The sequence below is a fragment of the Macrotis lagotis genome, chromosome 8, assembly GCF_037893015.1.
Source record: "Macrotis lagotis isolate mMagLag1 chromosome 8, bilby.v1.9.chrom.fasta, whole genome shotgun sequence".
NCBI classification, from domain to species: domain Eukaryota; kingdom Metazoa; phylum Chordata; class Mammalia; order Peramelemorphia; family Peramelidae; genus Macrotis; species Macrotis lagotis.
Genome location: NC_133665.1, coordinates 132,408,362 through 132,428,298, shown reverse-complemented (window position 1 = coordinate 132,428,298; position 19,937 = coordinate 132,408,362). Strand labels below are relative to the sequence as shown.

Here is a 19,937-nt window from a genome sequence, read left to right as displayed (position 1 = left end):
ATATTGTAGTATGACTTTGATTCATAGACTATACCATCTCCCAACTGTAGACATTCTCTATGACTATTTCCCCCACCCCTTGTTCCTCATTTCTGCCTCCTGACTTCCCTTGAGTCTTAGCTAAAATCCTGTTTTCTATAGGAAACCTATCAGGAAAGGTTCTTGTTTCTAGTGCCTTCTTTCTATTAATTATTTCTGCTTTATCCTGTCTATGATTTCTAAGTACAGAATTGTTTGTATGGGGTCTCCCCCTTTCATCTGGGAGCTCCCAGAGAGCAAGGATTGTCTTTTACCTTTTTTTTTTTTTTGGTATCCCTAGCACTCCACTCAGTGATTGGCACATTGTGGGTGCCTAGGAAATTTTTACTAATTGACAACAGTCTCTGAAGAGCTGAACAAAATATTGCTCAGAGGTCAATGAAAAGACATTTATTAAACATCACTGTGTATAAAGCACTGTGCTAAGTGCTGGGGATACGAAAAGAAAAGTAAGAAGCTCCTACCCTCAAGATTGCAATCTAATAGAGAAAGGAATAGGTCATCACTCACAAGTGAGGAATCACATGGGGTAGCTAGCACATAGAGCACCGGCCCTGGAGTCAGAAGGACCTAAATTCGAATCCGGATTCAGACACTTAATAATTACTTATCTGTGTGACCTTGGGCATGTCTCTTAATTCCATTGCCTTGCAAAAACCAAACAAAAAACAGGTGAGGAATTAAAGGAAACTAAAGGATTCACTGAAAAAATAAATGGAAAAAAAAGATGAGGGGTTGGCAGAAATAAGGGAGAATGGAAGGAAAGCCCATATGTTCTACTGACATCCTAGAGATGTCAATGAAAGCCAGGAAGTCCCTCAGCACATTGGAAAAACTCTCTATACCAAACTTATTGGAGAACTTGGAGAAAAATCAAACAGGATGACCAGTCTTGAATGAGATATGATTGGTATCACTGGAGAGAATACCCACATAGAGGAGGCCATGGATTTACTTGAATATTTTGAGTAATCACAATTGCTTGTTTTGGGAGGCTTTAAATATTACAAAGCACTTCCAAATGGTTTCCTCATCTGTAAAATAGGTACAGAACTCAATGCTCTCTGGGTCCTTTTCAGCTCTAACATACAATTTGATTGACAAAGCAACATTTTGTTGACAAGGATGCACGAATCAGCATCCTTAGGGTACCCTTATCCAATTCACCACGAATCTACCTAAATGCATTTTCATCCACTGTCTCCTAGAAGGCAGGGGATGAATTTCCTTATGTATTTTTAATCTCAACACCTACAAAATCTTGCCCAAAATAAATGATTTTGAATTGAATAGACTTTTATCCACATCTCTTTATCTTGTCTCAAAGATATCATCAAAGACTTTGTGAAGAACACGGGTGAAATCCAGATACATCCTATTCAATAACACTCCCCTCATCTATCAACTTAATAAGGAAATGAGAAGCTCCCATTGAAGTTGGAGTTAAAATAACAGGAATATTTGTAACATAGAAGAAGCTCATTTAAAAAATGTTTGCAATTGAAAGTAGTAGCAATACTAAGTGGAAGTCATGTTAGTGAAGCGAATAATAATAAAAAATTCCACGTTTATAGTTCCTTCAGGATTCTGGGGCACTTTCCTCATCACAACTGTGTCAGATAGGTGGTCCAAGTACTATCTCCATTTTAAAAATGAGAAAACAGAAGTGCAAAGTCAAATAACAAAAAAGGGCTGACTCTCTAATCGAGGACTCCTGACTCTAAGGTCATTCTTTGCACTACATCATGGATATGACCAGCATCTACTTTACAGGATAGAGGAGGAGATGGATAGATAGATGGATGGGTCCCCAGCTTTGTGCTTGGTCTTTCCATCAGCCTTCGAACAAGGCTCATACCTGCCATTTCACGAGAAAGCTACCATCTTGTCCCTAATGTAGACAAGGAGCTAAAACTAATAATTCTCATTACCTAGAGGAAAAATGAATTGTATGGAACATCCTGGTGCTCTGGGAATAAACAGTGACTTCTAATGAACCTGACCAAGACTGTTTCCTATTCCTTCTCCTGGGCATGGTTAAGTAATAGCAATGGTCATTTGTGGTATCATATAGTATTGGCTTTTGAGTCAGAGGTACTGGGTTCTAATCTTACCACTTATCTCTCCTGAGTGTCTTTGGGCAAATTACTGTACCTATCTGATGTCTGTAACTCAGGATCTCCCTTGACAGCCTGTCCTTAAGTCCCTTCCTACTTCAGACCTATCTATGATCATGTGATCCCTTGACTAGGAAGATTCTGAGTTTCTGATAATTAATAACACAAATCATTCTATTTTTTACTTTCCTTATTTTCTCACACATATTTATACAAGAGTTTCACACTTCTATTTCACACATATTTGCGCATTTCTGTTTCACACTTCTTTTTTATATTCATGTTTCACACTTATATCTACTTTTTTTTGACCTTTTATGGGTCTTGTTCCCCTGATCTAAGCCCCTAAGTAGGCAGATGTTTGGTACAGACCAAACTGCCTGGACTAGTGGTTCAGCCTAGGTCTGGGAAACCTAGGAGAGGTGACCAAAGCTAGCATTCTCGGTCTATATAGAACTGAAAGAGACTTTAGCATCCGGGACTTAAATCAGGAAGGAGATCATAGTCCAATCCCTTCATTTGTAAATGAAGAGACCCAGAGAGGTAAAGATCACATAAGGTCACATTAATATTTAGTCTAGCTTTCTCATTTTATAGATGTAGAAACTAAGGCACGGAGAAGAAGAAAAGTGACTTGCTCACAGTTAGACAAGACAGTAAAATGGCAAGGGTGGGATTCATGTTCTGATCCTAGATTTAAATTTCTATTCTATGGAAAGACCTCACAGAACTTTATGTTCCCCTACTGCCATTCCATCACCCTTTCCTCCCAATCAATCCAAAGGTCCCCAAGAATAGGTGGGTGCTGATTATAGTCTATAAGCATGAGAAGGAATGAGGGTTTGGTGAACCTGGTGATTTACCAGACTTTTGGGTGGCAACCACAGGGTCACAAACCAATCCTGTGTTTCTCTCATCCTTGGGAGGGAAGGAGGTACATTTGAAGTATTTTAGTCCCTCCACAAGGGTCTGGCAGTTTAATTATAACAAGAGATAATGAATTTCCTTCTAGCTGTAGGCTCACAGTGCATTAAGCACAGACGTCTCCCATCATTCTCCTCATAGCAGCTGCTGAGGAAAAATGAATGAGATGCAAATAGCCTACCTATGGCTCAGTTAATACCTGGGAAGGGAGGAGAGGGAGGGAGGAAGTAGGATTGCAGACAGACAACCAACGAGAAAGCCTCAGCCTTCAGCTACCCAAAACTGTGAAAAGTAGCAGATGGCAAACTCAAAAAACACATTTCCACCGCCCAAAGTCTTTTTGATGTGCTAGCTGGTCATCGTAAATCTATGGCCTCGATGGGGAAGAGTAGCTTGCCAGTGATGTTTCATCTTAAGCACCACATCATTCAATAAGTCATTAGACACCATGAACAGTTTGTCAATTCTCGGCCTAGATTCTGCAAGACAGGCAGAAGGGTAGAACTGGGTACTCACGTTTTCCTGAAGCCTCCATAAGAAACCTCCCTGACAGATGAGGGGTTCTTGTACAGTAACCCCACCGGGATCAGACCTGGTCACCCATCCACACCCTGGGCCAGTAGCCCAACCCTCTCAGACCCGGCTTGTCAGATCTAGTCTAACTTCCTTCTTAGCACAGGATCGGAAACCGACTCAACAGGCCCACGTGGTAAGGACATAAAGTCTGTTTTAAGCCAATCTCCCTGGTCCCCCACCCTTTGACTCGGCCCCTAGGGACTCCTCCTGTCTAGGTCTGTTCAAGGATACCGGACAGTTCAGTCCCTTCCAGGACCCAACCCCTCAAAGAGATAATAACTTTACCAGGTGGCTCCCCACCGCACCCTTCTCGAAAGCTTCTTGGCCAATAAATGATACAGCTGCCTCTGTGAAACTCCGCTCCTGCCGGCTGCTCAGGTTTCTAAGCTTCTAGGGTTTCTCTGTGGTCGTTAATGTCCTGTTTCCTGAAAGAGCTAACCTCAGGTGGAACGTCCGACCCAGATGCAAACTGTGGCCTCACAATGCCTTTAGTCTCCCTCAGCCTCAGAAACTGAGAACAAACAGCAAAACCCAACAGGTGGTTGGCTCCCCCCAGCACACCCTGCTCCGTTTATTCTGAAAGAGGTTTGGGGCTGAATGAGGGCACTGGAGGGAGGTGGAGGCTGTGCCCAGGCTCTGCATGCCACCAGTGGGCCGTGGCTTCCATTGACTCCCCTGCCAGGGTTGCTAGCCTCTTCTTCGGGTGACTCTTGGGAGGGGTATGGAGAAATGGAGAACGAGGACAAGGCTAGTGATGATCCTAATAAGGAGGGATTGTGGCGGTGGGGTGGGGGGAATAAAGGTGGGATAAGCAGTTTCAGTCTGCTGTCATGGTTTTCTTTGCCTCCTGGGCCCACAAATCACCCAAGACACCATTACTTTGCTCCAAAAAAAGATCCTTTCTTTCCCCCCACCCCCGTCTTTGGCCTCCCCATCACAAATGGAAATGGAGAAGCAGTGACTTGTGCTTGCTGATATCATCACTTCCTCATTGGACTTCTCTGATTTAGCAATCCCTCTTCCCCCACATCGTATTTCAGCAGGTTTGTTGTTGGCTTTAAGCCCCTCCCTCCTCTCTTGCCTTTCACTGAAGCTAATAGAACAGTATTTATCACCAAGTCCCCTTACAATTCACAAAATCTGTCCATTTATACACCCCAGAGGATGCTGGGGCTGAGACAACCCAACATTCACTTAGTTAACTTCCTGAACTTGAAGAAACCAGGGGATTCATCCTATTAGATGGGATTTAGACTAATCGTGAAGCCCCCAAGATTCTGACCCCTTTTATCCTACAGGTGGTTTTGATGGGTTCCAAGATAAGTGTCTTCTAGAAAACCAGAGCAGCTCTCTGTTGAAGATGTAAGTACCAGCCCTACTCACCATGTGTTTGGACTGCGGACATATGGTGACCAGCTCAGAGCCCAGAGATGGGGATGGAGGCTGGAACATAAAGAACTACCCATCAGGGGAACATGTCTTGAGGACTGACTTGTCCTTGTCTAGGTGTGAGACAAGAACCCCCTGCTTTGTCAGCCAGGCTGCTTGAATGAGAGAGAGCAGCCCATGGGAAGAGCCAAGTCTTCCACTGGGTATAAGACCTTTGGAGAACCTAAGCCTGCCTACTCTTGGTGAAGCACCTTTAATCAATGCCTCTCAGGGAAACTCTCATTTTCCAAAACATGAGGCCTTCTCTGATTGCCATTCAGCTCCAACTGTTCATTTGTTCTCAGTGTGCTTGCTGCCTTTCCCAAAATAACGTCAGATTCAAAAAAACAACTTTGCAGTTCGACCTCAAAAGCAAGTCATTTATTTGCAGACTGTTCCTGGGTCTCTCCAAAGACTAGAGAAATGCCAAGAGACAGTAACCATCACAGAGAGGGGCCTGGTTACAGGACCATAGGATCATAGATTTAGAAATACATCCAACCTCTTTGTTTTATAGGAGGAAACTGAGGCACAGGAAGCTGGGCTTGCTCTGTCATCCACTAATAGATGGGGGGACTGGGGAGAATTTGAACTCATACCTTGATTCCAAGTCTACTATACCATCCAAAGGCAGGAAAATGCCCAATATGCAGAGAGAACCCATAGTGGCAGAGAGAATCCATAGTGAAACAAGTGTTCCAGAATCCTAAGAACCTAGGTTCCAGCCTGCTTCAATCCTTTACTCTCTATGTGACTGAGTCCTTCATCTCCCCGGGGCTCAGTTTCCTTCTCTGTACAAGTAAGCCGATAGACTAGATTGCTTCTGAAGTCTCATGGAGCTCCATTTCTATGATCTGATAATCCAGCGGCCTTTAACCTCACATGGACAATAAGATTAGGCCAACTCTTCACTTAGTCTTAACCTGGAGTCTGTGAGCATGTTGGGTTTTTTTAGATGCTCTGATAATTGAATTTCAAAATAATTGTTTTCCTTCATAATCCAATGCATTTTAGTTATGTATTTGGTTATATTATTCTGAGAAGGGGACAGCCAAAGCAGTCTATGAAACCCAAGAGGTCCAGAGCCCTTGCTCTTGAGGAAGGATCCTGAAAGTCTCGACTCACCTTGATTTCCAGGCAGATTCCAGGCCAGTGTGTATGAAGTGTGGAGTTTAGCTCTTGGCACAGCTACTCAAGGGCTGAGCTTTGGAGCTCTGGGGCTCCCCTCCATGAGCAGGTTGCTCCCTCCACCTCGCCGGGCGACCTTTGGGGCTCCTGGGAGGTCAGCCAGGGCCACCCAGCTGTTGGCAGCTCCCATCTACCCTTTCTCTTCTCCCCCCTGAGGAAGTGACCAGTCGCAGAAGAAGGAAGGAAAGAAAGAAAAACCCCCAGGACAATTCTTGAGCTGACCTTTGAGTGGCAGTAGGCCCTTCTGACCAGTCAGACGTTTTTGTTTTTCCAGATGTGAGGAGCAGAGACACTGGATCGGCTCTGATTTTCCTCCATTCCCCAGAAGTGGAATTTTCAGACGCAAGCTGAAAACTATGCACTGCTCTTCTCAACCCTCCAATTTACTCTCTGCGGGCTCCAGACCTGCTGACTAAGGCAGCCCGGGCTGCCTTTTCCAGTTGCTAGTTCCAGACCCGTGACTGCGCACATGGGCCATCCTGGCCTCAAGGGCAAGGATCTCCATGAGGGGTAGCAGGGGCTCCCATGGTCCGGGCTGGCCCGTGTGCCCTGCGCCATGTGGGGAGGCTGAGGAGGAGCCCTGTCCAAAGTAGTTCAGGCTCAAGTCACAGGAGCACAAGAGCTCATTAGGATCTTCCAGCAACGTCTGCAGATGAGCCCTCAGCCCTTGCCAGGGAGGAAAGGGGGTAGTTAGGTAGCCGAGGGAGGGCACCATTAACCAAGCCGAATGACATGCTACTGCCTGTGTTAACCACAGGGGCTTCCTCTATGTATTTAGGGGTGCTAAGTGTAGCCTTGGAATGAATACTATGCCAATTATGCAAGCCAACATCTGTCTCAACAGCTGTTATGCTCATTTAATTTATGGCTGCTTCTCCTCCCTAGAAGCAGGGTCCTGGGCAGTTTTCTGTCCTGCTGGGGCTTAGGGTGGGCACTCAAGATGATGTTAGGGAGTAGAGAGTTAAATATGATTCTATAGATTTCAGCACGGTGAACCTGGGTTCAAATTCTATAGTGCCACTTACTGCTTGTGTAAGCTTGCACTAATTTTCTCATCTGTAAAATTATTTTATAAAGTAGGATTAGTTCAGGAGAACCTAACATTCTTTGTGTCACAGACCTCATTGGAGAAATCCATGTACTCCTTCTCAAAATGTGTTTTTTAAACTTATCCAATAAATACTTAGGATTATGAAGGAAACCAATTATATTGAAATAGTTATCATGATTAAAAAAAAACCAACTTCATGATTTCCAAGTTAAGAACTACGAGACAAGATCATCTTGGAAGTTTCTAGTAACTTCCAGTTCTATGATACCATAATCCCCACTATTTTCCTGGGTTCTATTGAAGCAATAAAGTCCTTACTGTTTTGTACTGGAAAGAATAGAGAACTGGTCTTGAGAGTTTGGAAGACAAATCCTACCTCTGAGACTTTACAAACTGCTCTATCTCATTTGGGAAAATTGGGTGGAGATTAGACTCTGCAGCCTCTAAAATCCCTTCCAGCTCTACATTTATGAATCTGTGATCCTCTGAATACTATACTGAAAACCAGGGGATCTGAATTCCAATCCTGCATAAGGGAAACTCCAGTGTAAAATTCGGCATTGCTTTCCTTCTCTGGACCTCAGTTTCTTCCTTTGAAAAATGAGGGGATCTGGGGGCAGTTCAGTGGTATAGAGGATAGAGCATGGGTCCCAGAGTCAGGGGGACCTGAGTTCAAATGTGATGTCAGACACTTAATTAACCAACTGTGTGTACTTGGGCAAGTCACTTAAGCCCACTGCCTTGCAAAAATAAATAAAGAAAGAAAGAAAAGTGAGGAAATCAGACTTTTTTTTCTGTTGTTGTTCCACCTTCATTTTTAAACATTTATTTTGAATTTTACAATTAACCCGCAATCTTGCTTCCCTCCCCCCACCCAGGCAGTCTGTTAGTCTCTACATTAAGAAATCAGATGTTTTTTTTTTAGTTTTTTTTTTTTTTTGCCAGGCAATGGGGTTAAGTGGCTTGCCTAAGGCCACACGGCTAGGTAATTATTAAGTGTCTGAGGTTAGATTTGAACCCAGGTACTCCTGACTCCAGGGCTGGTGCTCTATCCACTGCGCCACCTAGCCACCTCAGGAAATCAGATGTTTTGACTTTTATTTTCATTTTTCATATTATTTAATTTTTTTTATCCATTTAAGGCAATGGGGTTAAGGGACTTGCCCAAGGTCACACAGCCAGGCAATGATTAAGTATCTGAGGTTGAATTTGAACTCAGGTCCCCCTGACTCCAGGGCTGGTGCTCAATCCACTGTGCCACCTAGCTACCCTATTTTCATTTTTAAAAACCATTTTAATTTAAAATTTCTCTTTTAAGGCTGATATTCTAGGGATCCATGACTCTATGATCTCCAGTCATGGAATGATCCCTCTCAGGGTCAGGTCAAAGAGATTCTGCCTAGTGCTCTCCTTTTGGAGTGTGGGACTTTCTAGGATTGTTATTGATATAAAATAGTACCTCTTCTTCATTTTCCTTTTTTTTTCTGTGATATCTGGAACCTCACCAAAATTTCAGCTCATGATAACAGGGGTTTCAGTCTCTAGAGGGTGGGAACAGTTTCATTTGTTTTTGTAACCCAGTGGTTGGATACTAGTCATGCATATAATATAAGCAAGTGTTCGATAATGCAGCTTGAGTTAACTATTTATTTTTTTCCCTCAGTCTCACAGAGAACTCCTAGAAAAGCTAGCGACACCTGTTGTTTCCACTTCCTCTATTTTCACTCACATCTCAACTCTCTTAAACTGGCTTCTGATCTCATTGTACACCTGAAACTGCTTTCTTCTTCAAAGCTACTAATGATCCCTCAACTGTCAAATCTAAAGTGCTTTTAAAAATCCTTATCTTTCTTGACCCCTGAGTAGCATTTGTCACAGTTAACCTGTCTCCTGGAGACTATCTCTTTTGGTTTTCATGACCTAGCTCTCTCTTGCTTCTCCCATCTCAATTTAACTGTTCTTTCTTAGTCTCTTTTTCTGCTTTGCCTTCTATATCATGTCCCTTAACTGTGGTGTGGCCCACGGCTTTGTCTCAGGCTCTCTCTCTCATTTTTATCTCTACATTCTGTTATCAACTCTTCTGATTGGCATCTCTATCCAAGTAACTACCAAATTCAGACCTAATTATTCTCCTGAGATCAAGTATGTACAATGGCCCTAGGAAGCTTTCAAATGGGATGTCTGGAGGCAACTTAAATCCAACATATCTAAAACTGAACTTGTTTTCTTTCCCACCAAACTAACCCATCTTCTAAATGTTGCTATTCGAATTGAGGGTGCAATTATTCTGTCAATCATTCAGGTTTACAGCCTTGGTATCCTCAATGGCTCCTTCTTTTCACTTACCTGGAGTCAATCTTGTTTCTACCTTCATGATCCTGATGCATCTCTCCTCTTTGCTTTAGTCCTATGATCTCCACTTTAGTTGGGGTCCTTATCACCTCTTGCCCAAACTACTGCAAGAGGTTTCTATGTAGTTTTTCTCAAGTATCTTGGTTTTTCAGTCCATTCCACACAGAGTTGTCAAAATTATTCCCTTAAATAACAGGTATTAACGTAAATGCTTACCTAATACTTGATTAAAATCCAATACCCACCTTGGGGTTATATTATATATATATACACTCTATTTTTTGTTATTCAATCAATTTTCAGTCACATTCAATTCTTTATGGCAAAGATACTGGAGTGGTTTGTCATTTCCTTCTCCAATTCATTTTACAGATGAGAAACCTGAGGCAAAAACGATAAAGTGACTTGCCCAGGTCACACAGCTATTAAGTATGGGAGACCAGATTTGAACTCAGGATGATGGGCCTTCTTATCTCTAGGTTTGATTACTCTAATCACTGTACCTCCCAGCCATTTAAACCTGGCTCTGCCCTACCTTTTCAAACTATTACATGTTACCTTCTTGTGCCCACACTAGCTTTCTGGCTGTTCCTCACAAAGAATGTTCATCTCCTAACTCTACACCTCTGACTCTTGGAAGAGATGCCATCTTTCCCTTTGACCCTTACAGTATTTTCTTTCCTTCAAAATTCTGTTCAAGTGACACCATGCATATGAAACTTTTCCTGATCCTCCAGCTACTAGTGTCTCCTCTGTCCCCATCTGGTATTTTCTATTTATTTTGAATATATACTTGTACATACTTGTCATCTCTCCTAATAGAATGTAAGCTTCTTAAGAGCAAGGACTATTTCATTTTCCTTACTGAATTCTCAACATCTATTCTGTACCTGCCCTATAGAAGGTGCTTAATGAGTGTTTCTTGATTGCATTCAGTTTGTATGATGGATCCTGGAAGACTGGGGCTTCTAGAAAGGGTCTTTTTGCCTCAGGTAGGCTCAACCTGAGCAGATCCCTAGCTTTATTTTTTCTTTGGCTTCATTGATGGCTACTTAGACAAACAGTATTCCTAAACCTTTCAAAGCTCAAAGTTTTATGTGACAGTGAGGCAGGAATAAGAATAAGGGTCAGGGGATTCCGAGATTTTTGTTTATCCCAATGAGGCAAATCAAGATTACAACATTTTAAAAAAACAACAGATATAATCCCTCTAAGTTTTATTGTGAGAAATTATAGGACTGATGATGAGAGAGGAAGGGAATGATGATGATGATGCTAGGGTGGTAGGCACTTCTGCTACAAACTATCAAATGGCACCTTTTTTCACAAAGCCTTTGAGGATCACCCCTCCAAGTGATCATTTTCACTCTCAGACTTCCCATAATACCATACACTATCTCTCCAATGTCCTTATGTATTATTTTGTATGACAGTTGTCTTTGTATGCTATCCATCCCCCTCCTAGATTAGGCTATAAGCTCCATAAGGTCAAAGAATCTGGTTTATCTAAAATTTCTATTTTCTCTATTCTCTTCCCCCCATCTTTTTCATTGCTCTGACAATAATGGGTCTTTAATAGATATTTGTTAAATAAATGAATGGCCTTAAAGGAATTCACCTGCTTGAGACTCAGTTTTCTTTTCTGTAAAATGAGAATATGGAATAGGTAATCTCTAAGACCCCTTCTAGTTCTAACATTATCAGGTTCTAGGAATCTTTCCTGAGTCATCTGTGGTCTCAGGAATGTTTTTTATCCACCCCCCACGCCGAGGAATCTTTAAAGGCAGCCTTGGGCAAGCACAGGGGCAGGGGATTTGCTATAATTGACCTTCCAAAGTCTTGGGAAGTGGGAGATGTGTGGGTTGTATCAATAAAGAGCACAGAGGTTAGGTTGGAAAGTTGGATGCCAGGACACACCATTAGGACTACCCTGTGACAGATTTACTCTCTGATTGAGTACACTAGAGAAGGCAGCACCACTGACAACAAGATCAACATCTCTGGTGGGATTTTAAAGTGAGAAACTCGATAAGCAGGGGTATTTTTAAAATTTAGGGTAGCAAGGAAGGGTAGATTCCCAGCCCCTAGAGCCTCTCTGCTCATGAATGAGGTCTTGGGCAGCCACACAGCCCACTCACTCATAGTTAGTAAGTAAAAAACATTTGAGGTCTGCAAGCAACCAATCCTCTAAAACCAGAAAAACGAGCCATGAGGAAGATGGAGATGCAGCCAGAGGAAAGCGAGACCACAAGATACTGAGGAGGCTTGGCAGCCCTGCCCCTCCATGACCACACTGTCTACTGGCAGAAAGAAGTGGGGGGAGAGAGACCCAGGGGCCCAGGGAGGCCTTTTCCCACCGTTTCTGGATGGTGATGAGAACAGATGCCTGGAATCTCCCATTCTGTCATGGGGAGTTCCACTGCCTCCTGCCAGTAAGGCAAAATCCTCATGTCCTAGGTACTCCAATCCAGGAAGTGTCCACGTGCCTAGGCAACTTGCAATCTTTTCCCAAGCTAATTTTGTTCCTGAACTTTAGGGTCTTTCAAGAATAGCTCATTAGTCTTGCTCCTCCCTCAGACATTCTCAGGAACTGAGCCAGTAGTTCCCCGAAACTTAATTCAACTAAATTCAGGCCAGACTCATGGAGATAATGACAACAGCAGCAGCAACAATAATAATGAATAAATAATAAAGGTGTTAACATTTCAGTAATATTGAAAAGTTATTTGATACTTTATCTCACTAGATTCTCACCATAACTCTGGGAGGCAGCAACCAGTATTATTCTCATTTTACAGATAGGGCAGCTGAGGCTGAGAGAGGTTAGAGGATTTAATTGTATAGATAGATAATTGCACAGGATTCAAACTCAGATCTGCCTAACTCCACGTCCAGAACTTTGTCCCTTATGCCACCCATTACTCATTACCCATATTGTGAGGAGTGGGAAATCATACTTGTGGGCATCAGTGATGGGTACCCCACTCGATAAAGACAGTGGCTTAGTAAGTAGGGGTATCCTGGAAGGGCAGCTATCTCACTCTGAAGCCCACCTTCGTATTAGTGAGGAATGTCATTCAATAGCAACGAAGGTGCTGCACCAAGATGTAACTAGCAGGATTTAGGGACTTGCCCCAGCACGGGAATTGAAGAGGCTGCTCCTCTCCCTGAGCTTAGACATATATGTATATATATATATATATATATATATATATATATATATATATATGTATTTAGTAAATGTATATATATATATATAAATTTACTGAATTCTAATTTTTTAATTAATTTTTAATCAGGCAAGTAGGTGGTAAAGTGAATAGAACATCAGGTCTTTAATGAGGAAGACCCGAGTTCAAATATGATCTCAAAAATCAGCTAGTTAGCTGTGTGACCCTGAGTAAGTCACATAAACTCTATTTGACTCAGTTTCCCCAACTTTAAAATGAGCTGGAGAAGAAAATAGCAAACCATTCCAGTATCTTTGTCAAGAAAAACCCCAAGTAGGGTCACAAAGAGTTGAATATGACTAAAAAACAAATAAACAAATGAGAACTTTGAATCTGCACAAATACTTTCCCCATCTCATACTTCATTGTATACTTGTCCACACACATGCACGAACCCTACCCCTTCCTCTTCATACCATCCCTGCACAAACAATCTGTATCCATGTGTGGACCACACTTCATGCATGTTTCACACTGGCCACTGTACACAAATCCACAAATGCACAGAATCTCAGTACATTCACCCCCTTTATACCTATCATTTCAAATTTCTCTCCACAGTGTGATAACATATCTTTTATATGAAAATACTACATATATGTCACCAGACCCATACCTGCCATTCCAGTGTACACACCCATATGTCATTGCACAAACACATACCTTAGCACTCTATTTCTCCCCACATTTTGCCTGTATTGGTCCCAACTCTTCTCCAAATTCTTCCCTCCCCTCACCAGTCCCTTTCAGTCACATCTTGCCTTCCTCCCCTCTAACTCCCTGAGTGGGAAGGCACTAAGCCAGAAGAGACCCCCGTCTCTCCTTGGGCTCTCTCTGTCTCCTCCATAGCTGCCAGGACAGTCCTAATGGCCTGATGCTGTAATTTGTAGGCAGCCCCTGATATTTACAGTCTTGTTGCTGCCCAGTTCATTTTCCAAATTGTAAGCAGCCAATCCAAGATCCTTTTCACTTAACTTTCCCCTTGCTAAGGACAAAAGGAGCCCTGACCAGCTGGCCAGGCAGAGATATCCTCCAGAGCTTTTTACCACACCCCATGTTGTTAGCTCTTCATAGAAGTCAAGGTTTTGCAGAGACCTTGGGTAGAACTGCCACTATTCCTAGCCCAAAGCCACCTAGCTCCCTCTCCTCTGAGTGGTTTGCTCAGTGGATCTGGGGTTATCTTTTGGCAGACCCCTGTACCTGACGGTCCGGACGGAGATGCAGTATTTCCACATTAGGTTCCACACAGCACTTCCATCTCCCTTCATGTCTCGAGCATCTGAAGAAGACCTTGACCAATCCAGTGGGTCCTGAGCCAACGGAGCTGCATCCAGGATGTTCTCCAGGCTCCACAAGAGGCAGCCACCCCACACACCAGGCCCCAGTCCCCAAACAGTCCTCTGACCTGCCCTGGAACAAACCCTGGCCCCAACGCTCTGTGTTTCTCACTTGCTGAGGGTGAGCCAGCTCTCTAAGCAGAGGTTTCAAGTTACTTCCTTCTTCATGATTTAAAGAAAAAAAATGTATATAAATAGATGGGTTAAAAAAAAAAAGTAAATGGTTGTACCACTTGCTGAACCAATGAAGCTCCCTTAGAGGCTGCTTGGCAGGTTATAAGTCAAAGCAGCAGATTGTGAAGGAGGGAGGAGCACCCGTTTGCGTGGCCCTGGGAGGAATCTGCCTGGTCCTTGCCTCCCTCCAAACAGCAGGCGGGTGGACTGACTCCTCGGTTGCTGGGTCCTGGACTCTCACTTACTGAGAACAGTAAACGCTGACCAGATACGCCCTAAATCATAGTGCTGTCACAGAAGCAACTCCCCGCTGTCTGCGAAACTTCTTGCTTGTCTCCTGTAATAAACCCACCAGTGCCAAAGCAGGGGATGACTCACTTTCCAAAGCCCTCCGTGAACCCAGACAGGGGAATGGGAGCCGACACTGGGGTGAAAACCCTCTGTGTGTGTGTGTGTGTGTGTGTGTGTGTGTGTGTGTGTGTGTGTGTGTGACTGTGTGTCAGTGTGTGTGTGTGAGTGAGTGAGAGAGATGAGAGACAGAGAGATAGAAAGCTGGGGTGAAACTCTGTGTGTGCTTTTGTGTGTGTGTGAGAGTGTGAGTGTGAGTATGTGTGTATGTGTGTGTGAGAGAGAGACAGAGACAGAGGTGAGAGACAGAGATGGAGACAGAGATAGAGAGCTGGGATAAACTGTGTTTTGTGTGTGCTTTTGTGTGTGTGTGTGTGAGAGAGAGAGAGAGAGACAGACAGACAGACAGAGACAGAGACAGAGAGATAGAGATATAGAGAGCTGGGGTGAAACTCTGTGTGTGTTTTTGTGTGTATGTGTGTGTGTCTGAGTGTGAGAGTGTATGTATGTGTGTATGTGAGAGAGAGACAGAAAGACAGATGAGAGACAGATGGAGACAGAGATAGAGAGTTGGGATGAAACTGTGGTTTTGTGTGTGTGTGAGTGTGAATGTGAATGTGTGTGTAAGAGAGAGACAGAGAGACACAGATGGAGACAGAGAGATAGAGAGCTGGGCTGAAACTGTTTTTATGTGTGTGTGTATGTGTGTGTGTGTGTGTGTGTGAGAGAGAGAGAGAGAGACAGAGACAGAGACAGAGAGATAGAGATGTAGAGAGCTGGGGTGAAACTCTGTGTGTGTTTTTGTGTGTATGTGTGTGTGTCTGAGTGTGAGAGTGTATGTATGTGTGTGTATGTGAGAGAGAGAGACAGAAAGACAGATGAGAGACAGATGGAGACAGAGATAGAGAGTTGGGATGAAACTGGTTTTGTGTGTGTGAGTGTGAATGTGAGTGTGTGTGTGTGTGTAAGAGAGAGACAGAGAGACACAGATGGAGACAGAGAGATAGAGAGCTGGGCTGAAACTGTTTTTATGTGTGTGTGTGTGTGTGTGTGTGTGTGTGTGTGTGTGTGTGTGTGTGAGAGAGAGAGAGAGAGAGAGACAGACAGACAGACAGACAGCCAGACAGACAGATGAGAGACAGAGATGGAGACAGAGAGATAGAGAGTTGGGGTGAAACTCTGTGTGTGAGTGTGTGTGTGTGTGTGTGTGTGTGTGTGTGTGTGTGAGAGAGAGAGAGAGAGAGAGAGAGAGAGAGAGAGAGAAACAGGGAGACAGAGATAGAAACAGGGAGACAGAGAGCCAGAGAGAGCCAGAGCACCTTAAATCTTTGCTTAGGAACTTTTCTGAACTTTAACTAGGAGGAAAAAAATGGAAAAGATTTGCTCTGGAAAAAAGGCTTGGACAGTGTGTACTGAAAACCCAGGCAGGCACACGCACATGCACACGCACACACAACCCCTCCCCTCAGCCATCTAGACCACCTTGTTTCCATATTCTGTAGCCCCTCCCCCAAGGCCCCAAAGCCACGTTCTCAGCCAGTAATGGGGCGCAGTTTCCAGTTCCATCTCTGTTGAATTCCTCAGCGGTGCCATAGGCAACATTTGGGGATAAAAGGGTCTTTTTTTTGCCTGTCCTGGCAGACAGCACAGGGACTGGGTGTTGCAAGAGAGCTTTGAGAAGATCTTGGATGAAAAGAGGCAAAGAAACTAGGAATTTTTGAGCTGAATAATGCCTAGAATTTGTTGACTTTCCTCAAAGGGCCACCATGAAGACTGGATTTCAAGGCAGGTACTTGGCGCCTTGCTGGTTTTAAATCCTCCTTCTGAGATGCTCTAGCTGTGTGACCTTGGGAAAGTCAACAACTTCTCTCAGTCTCATTTTCCTCCTCTATGAAGTGGGAATCATCTCCCAAAGGTCTTATGAGGATCAGTTGCGATAATGTACATAAAAGTGCTTTGGAAGTCATACACTGCCACATAATGCTATTATTGCTATTGCCTAGGAGTTCCTATGGGCAAAGGAAACATGTATCATCATAGTCAGGATCCTCTAACATTAATTCAATCTTGCTAATAACTTTTGGCCCAGCTTCCTGCCCCCACCAATATTTACTACCAAGTTTCCCTCCCCTTCACACTCTACACATCTTAGTTCACTCTATTGACTGACTTCCTCTTCACCTGAGTAATGAGTTGCTCTATGCTACTCAGGTAAGGACATTTCTGTGGAGTTCAAGGACCATAGTTGTCCCTACAAAGGTGTCGGAAAAGAGAAAGAAAATTCCAACATCGTGCTTGTGTGTGTGTGTGTGTGTGTGTGTGTGTGTGTGTGTGTGTGTGTAAGAGCAGTCCTGTGATTTCACTGGTGAAGGGAATTCTGGGCGAAGAAATTCCCTTCACCAATCCAGATAAGCAACTACTCTAATTTATAGACTTAAAGAAGTTGCTGGAAAATAGAGAGGCTAAGTAACTTACTCAGGGTCACACAGTCAATATTCATTGAGACTTTCCTTATTCTTTGGCCAAGTCCTTTTCTGCTGACTCATTGCAGCATTTAGGTGACCCTATATTCTTAAAGTCCAAGTTGGACAGGCTTTAATGGTCTAGTTGTGTCTGATAACCAGCCAAGCTTCATTTGAGGTGGCTCATCACTAAATTGATGGCTAAGGCTGGTACAGTGGAAAGAACAATGAATTTAGAACCAGAGGACCCAAGTTTGGATCCTAGCTCTCCTGTGTGAACGTCAGTACATTGCTTGGCCTCTCTAGGTCTCAGTTTCCCCATTTGTAAAATGAGGCTATTAGCTGGTGGCTTTTAAGGTCCCTTCCAACTCTAATTCTATTACACTATTGCATTGCTTTCAGCATTGACAACTTCCAAAGACTCTCTCCAGTTACAGAGGGTTTTGAACCTGTTTTAGAAGAGGAATACTCCAACAAAACTACAGATTCTTGAAATATTGCTATCATCATTAATTAATAGTATCATTAAATAATATTTAAATAAATAAAAATGAAATCTATAATTAATAATAAAATATTTATGCAGCACTTTGAGGTTTACAAAGTGTCTCCCTCACAGCCTTGTCAGGTAGGCAATAAAAGATTTTTCTGGCCACTGGACCCAGATGGTTCCAGAAGAGAAAGTGAGGCTGTTGAACCTCATTGAAAGGCATTGAACACACTTATCCCTCCCCTTCCTAACTACCCAAACACCCTTCCTCACTTAAATCCAATTTACTTGCTTGTCATGGCATCACAGTCCTGATGCCATGATCCTCCTTGAGAAAGAAGAACAAGAAACAACAACATAAAGATTATTTCTCCTCACAATAGAGTAGAAAGAATGCTTAATTCTGGGGCAGATGACCTGAGTTCAAATGCTAGCTCAGCTAACTTTATCCTATAAGACTTTGGGCAGTCCCTTAAGAGTCTCAGCAATTTAATCACCTTTAAAATAAGGGATTTGAACGAGGTGAACTCTGAGGTTCCTTCTGACTGCAAATCTAAGACCCATTTTATAGATGAGAAAGCTAAGACTCTGGGAGGTGACTTTTTCTCATGGTCTCATAGCAACATCAATGGAATGGTAGATTTGAAGGGGGAAGTGAACCCTCAAAAAGTTATCTCAAGGGAGAAGATGTGGAAAGAAAAAAAAGGCAGTTCTACTCTTAAGCCTTCATGCAAGTATGAACTCAGGGTATTTTTAAAGATTAACTGGGGAGCTATTTTCTCCCTCCTATTCCCAGCTGTCACCATAGCAGTTCAAAATGACTCCTCCCATCTCAATCTTTCACCTCTCCCCCAAAAGGATGGGCCATTTGCAGTTTGGGGGTGCTGTCTTGGGGATAAAAGGGTCTTTTTTTGCCTGTCCTGGCAGACATCTCCCTGGTAAGAAAACTCTCTCCTCTAATTAAGGTCAGCACCTTCTCTGTAGATTATAATCTTAGTAACCTAGACTCAGACATAAAATGACTCGCCTACGTTACTAGGTATGTATCAGAGATGGAACTTGAATCCAAAGCTTTGGGGTTCTAGATCAGCTCTCTATTTACCAAGTCATACTGCTGCCTCTTGCATCTAGGAAGTTGTCCAGTTCCTGGGGGATGACTCTATTCTTCACTTTCTAAAGAAACACAAGTCTGCTTATAGTGAATATGCTCAGAGAACCTCCCTTCTCAGCCACTGGAGACTCAGGACCACATATGAATCCAACCTAGAAAAGGCAAAAAAGGAGTCCCAGCCAAGATCCTTTTCCTCTCCTGGAGCATCCCCTAAAGGCATTGAACACACTTATCCCTCCCCTTCCTAACTACCCAAATGCTCTTATTATCCATATTTGGAACCTGAGCAGAGAATGATCAAAGTAGAAGGGAACTCAGATGCAGATTATCCATGCTAAGAGTCATTAAAGAGAAATTCCGAAGTACAAATGACTTGTCCAAGGTCACAGTTAGCTTGTAAACTGTTACTCTTTGGTGATTCTGTGACTTAAAACAATATAATAAAAATGTGTCATGGTTAATAATATTTTCATTTTATATTTTAATTTATAACAATTATAATCATTAAAGATACTATATAATTGATTTTTTATTGTTCAGTTGTTTCAATCATGCTTGATTCTTCTCGATCCCATTTGGGGTTTTCTTGGTAAAGATACTGTAGCGGTTTCTCTTTTTCTACACCAGCTCATTTTACAGAAGAAGAAAATGAGGCAAACAGGGTTAATTTAAGTAACTAGCTCTGGGTCACACAGCTAGGAAGTGTCTGGGGATGAGTCTTCCTGACTCCAGGTCCGGTGCTCTAGGCTTCAGTGGATAGAGCTGCCCATAACTGATCTTATTGATGTTAATATTAATAAGAATGGGACCAAGAATTTATATCCCAATTCTCTAATTCGATTACAAACAGCAGTCATTTTATCTTCTTGTGCAACAGTCCACAAAACATTAACTATAAAAGACTCATTGATGGATAGTGATTTGTCCTAGATTCATTTCTATCTGAATTTCATCAAAATGAATGAGACGAAGTTTACAGTAACAACAGACCTTGACAGAGCTCTTTACGATTTATAAAGTGTATTCTGTCTCTGCTGCTCTTTGTAATGTTTAGCAGCTATTACAGTCAAAATCTTCCCACTCAGCTCGCTCAGGATCACAAAGGTGATA

At 42.9% G+C, this 19,937-nt stretch overlaps 1 protein-coding gene across 4 annotated transcripts in view; it reads right to left on the bottom strand.

The window, feature by feature from the left end:
- The window catches only part of IQSEC1 (IQ motif and Sec7 domain ArfGEF 1), a 306,257-nt gene that overhangs the window by 193,899 nt on the left and 92,421 nt on the right, over positions 1 to 19,937 (bottom strand). Inside the window, exon 1 of one of the 4 annotated variants that reach the window (XM_074198381.1) lies at positions 14,106 to 14,328. The exons of 2 other annotated variants lie outside the window; for them this stretch is intronic. In XM_074198381.1, coding sequence (XP_074054482.1) covers positions 14,106 to 14,173 — 68 coding nt within the window. In that variant the 5' untranslated portion in view covers positions 14,174 to 14,328. Of the gene's footprint in view, positions 1 to 3,941; positions 4,015 to 14,105; positions 14,329 to 19,937 lie in introns of those variants that run through there. One more of the 4 variants, XM_074198386.1, reaches the window with a different exon arrangement.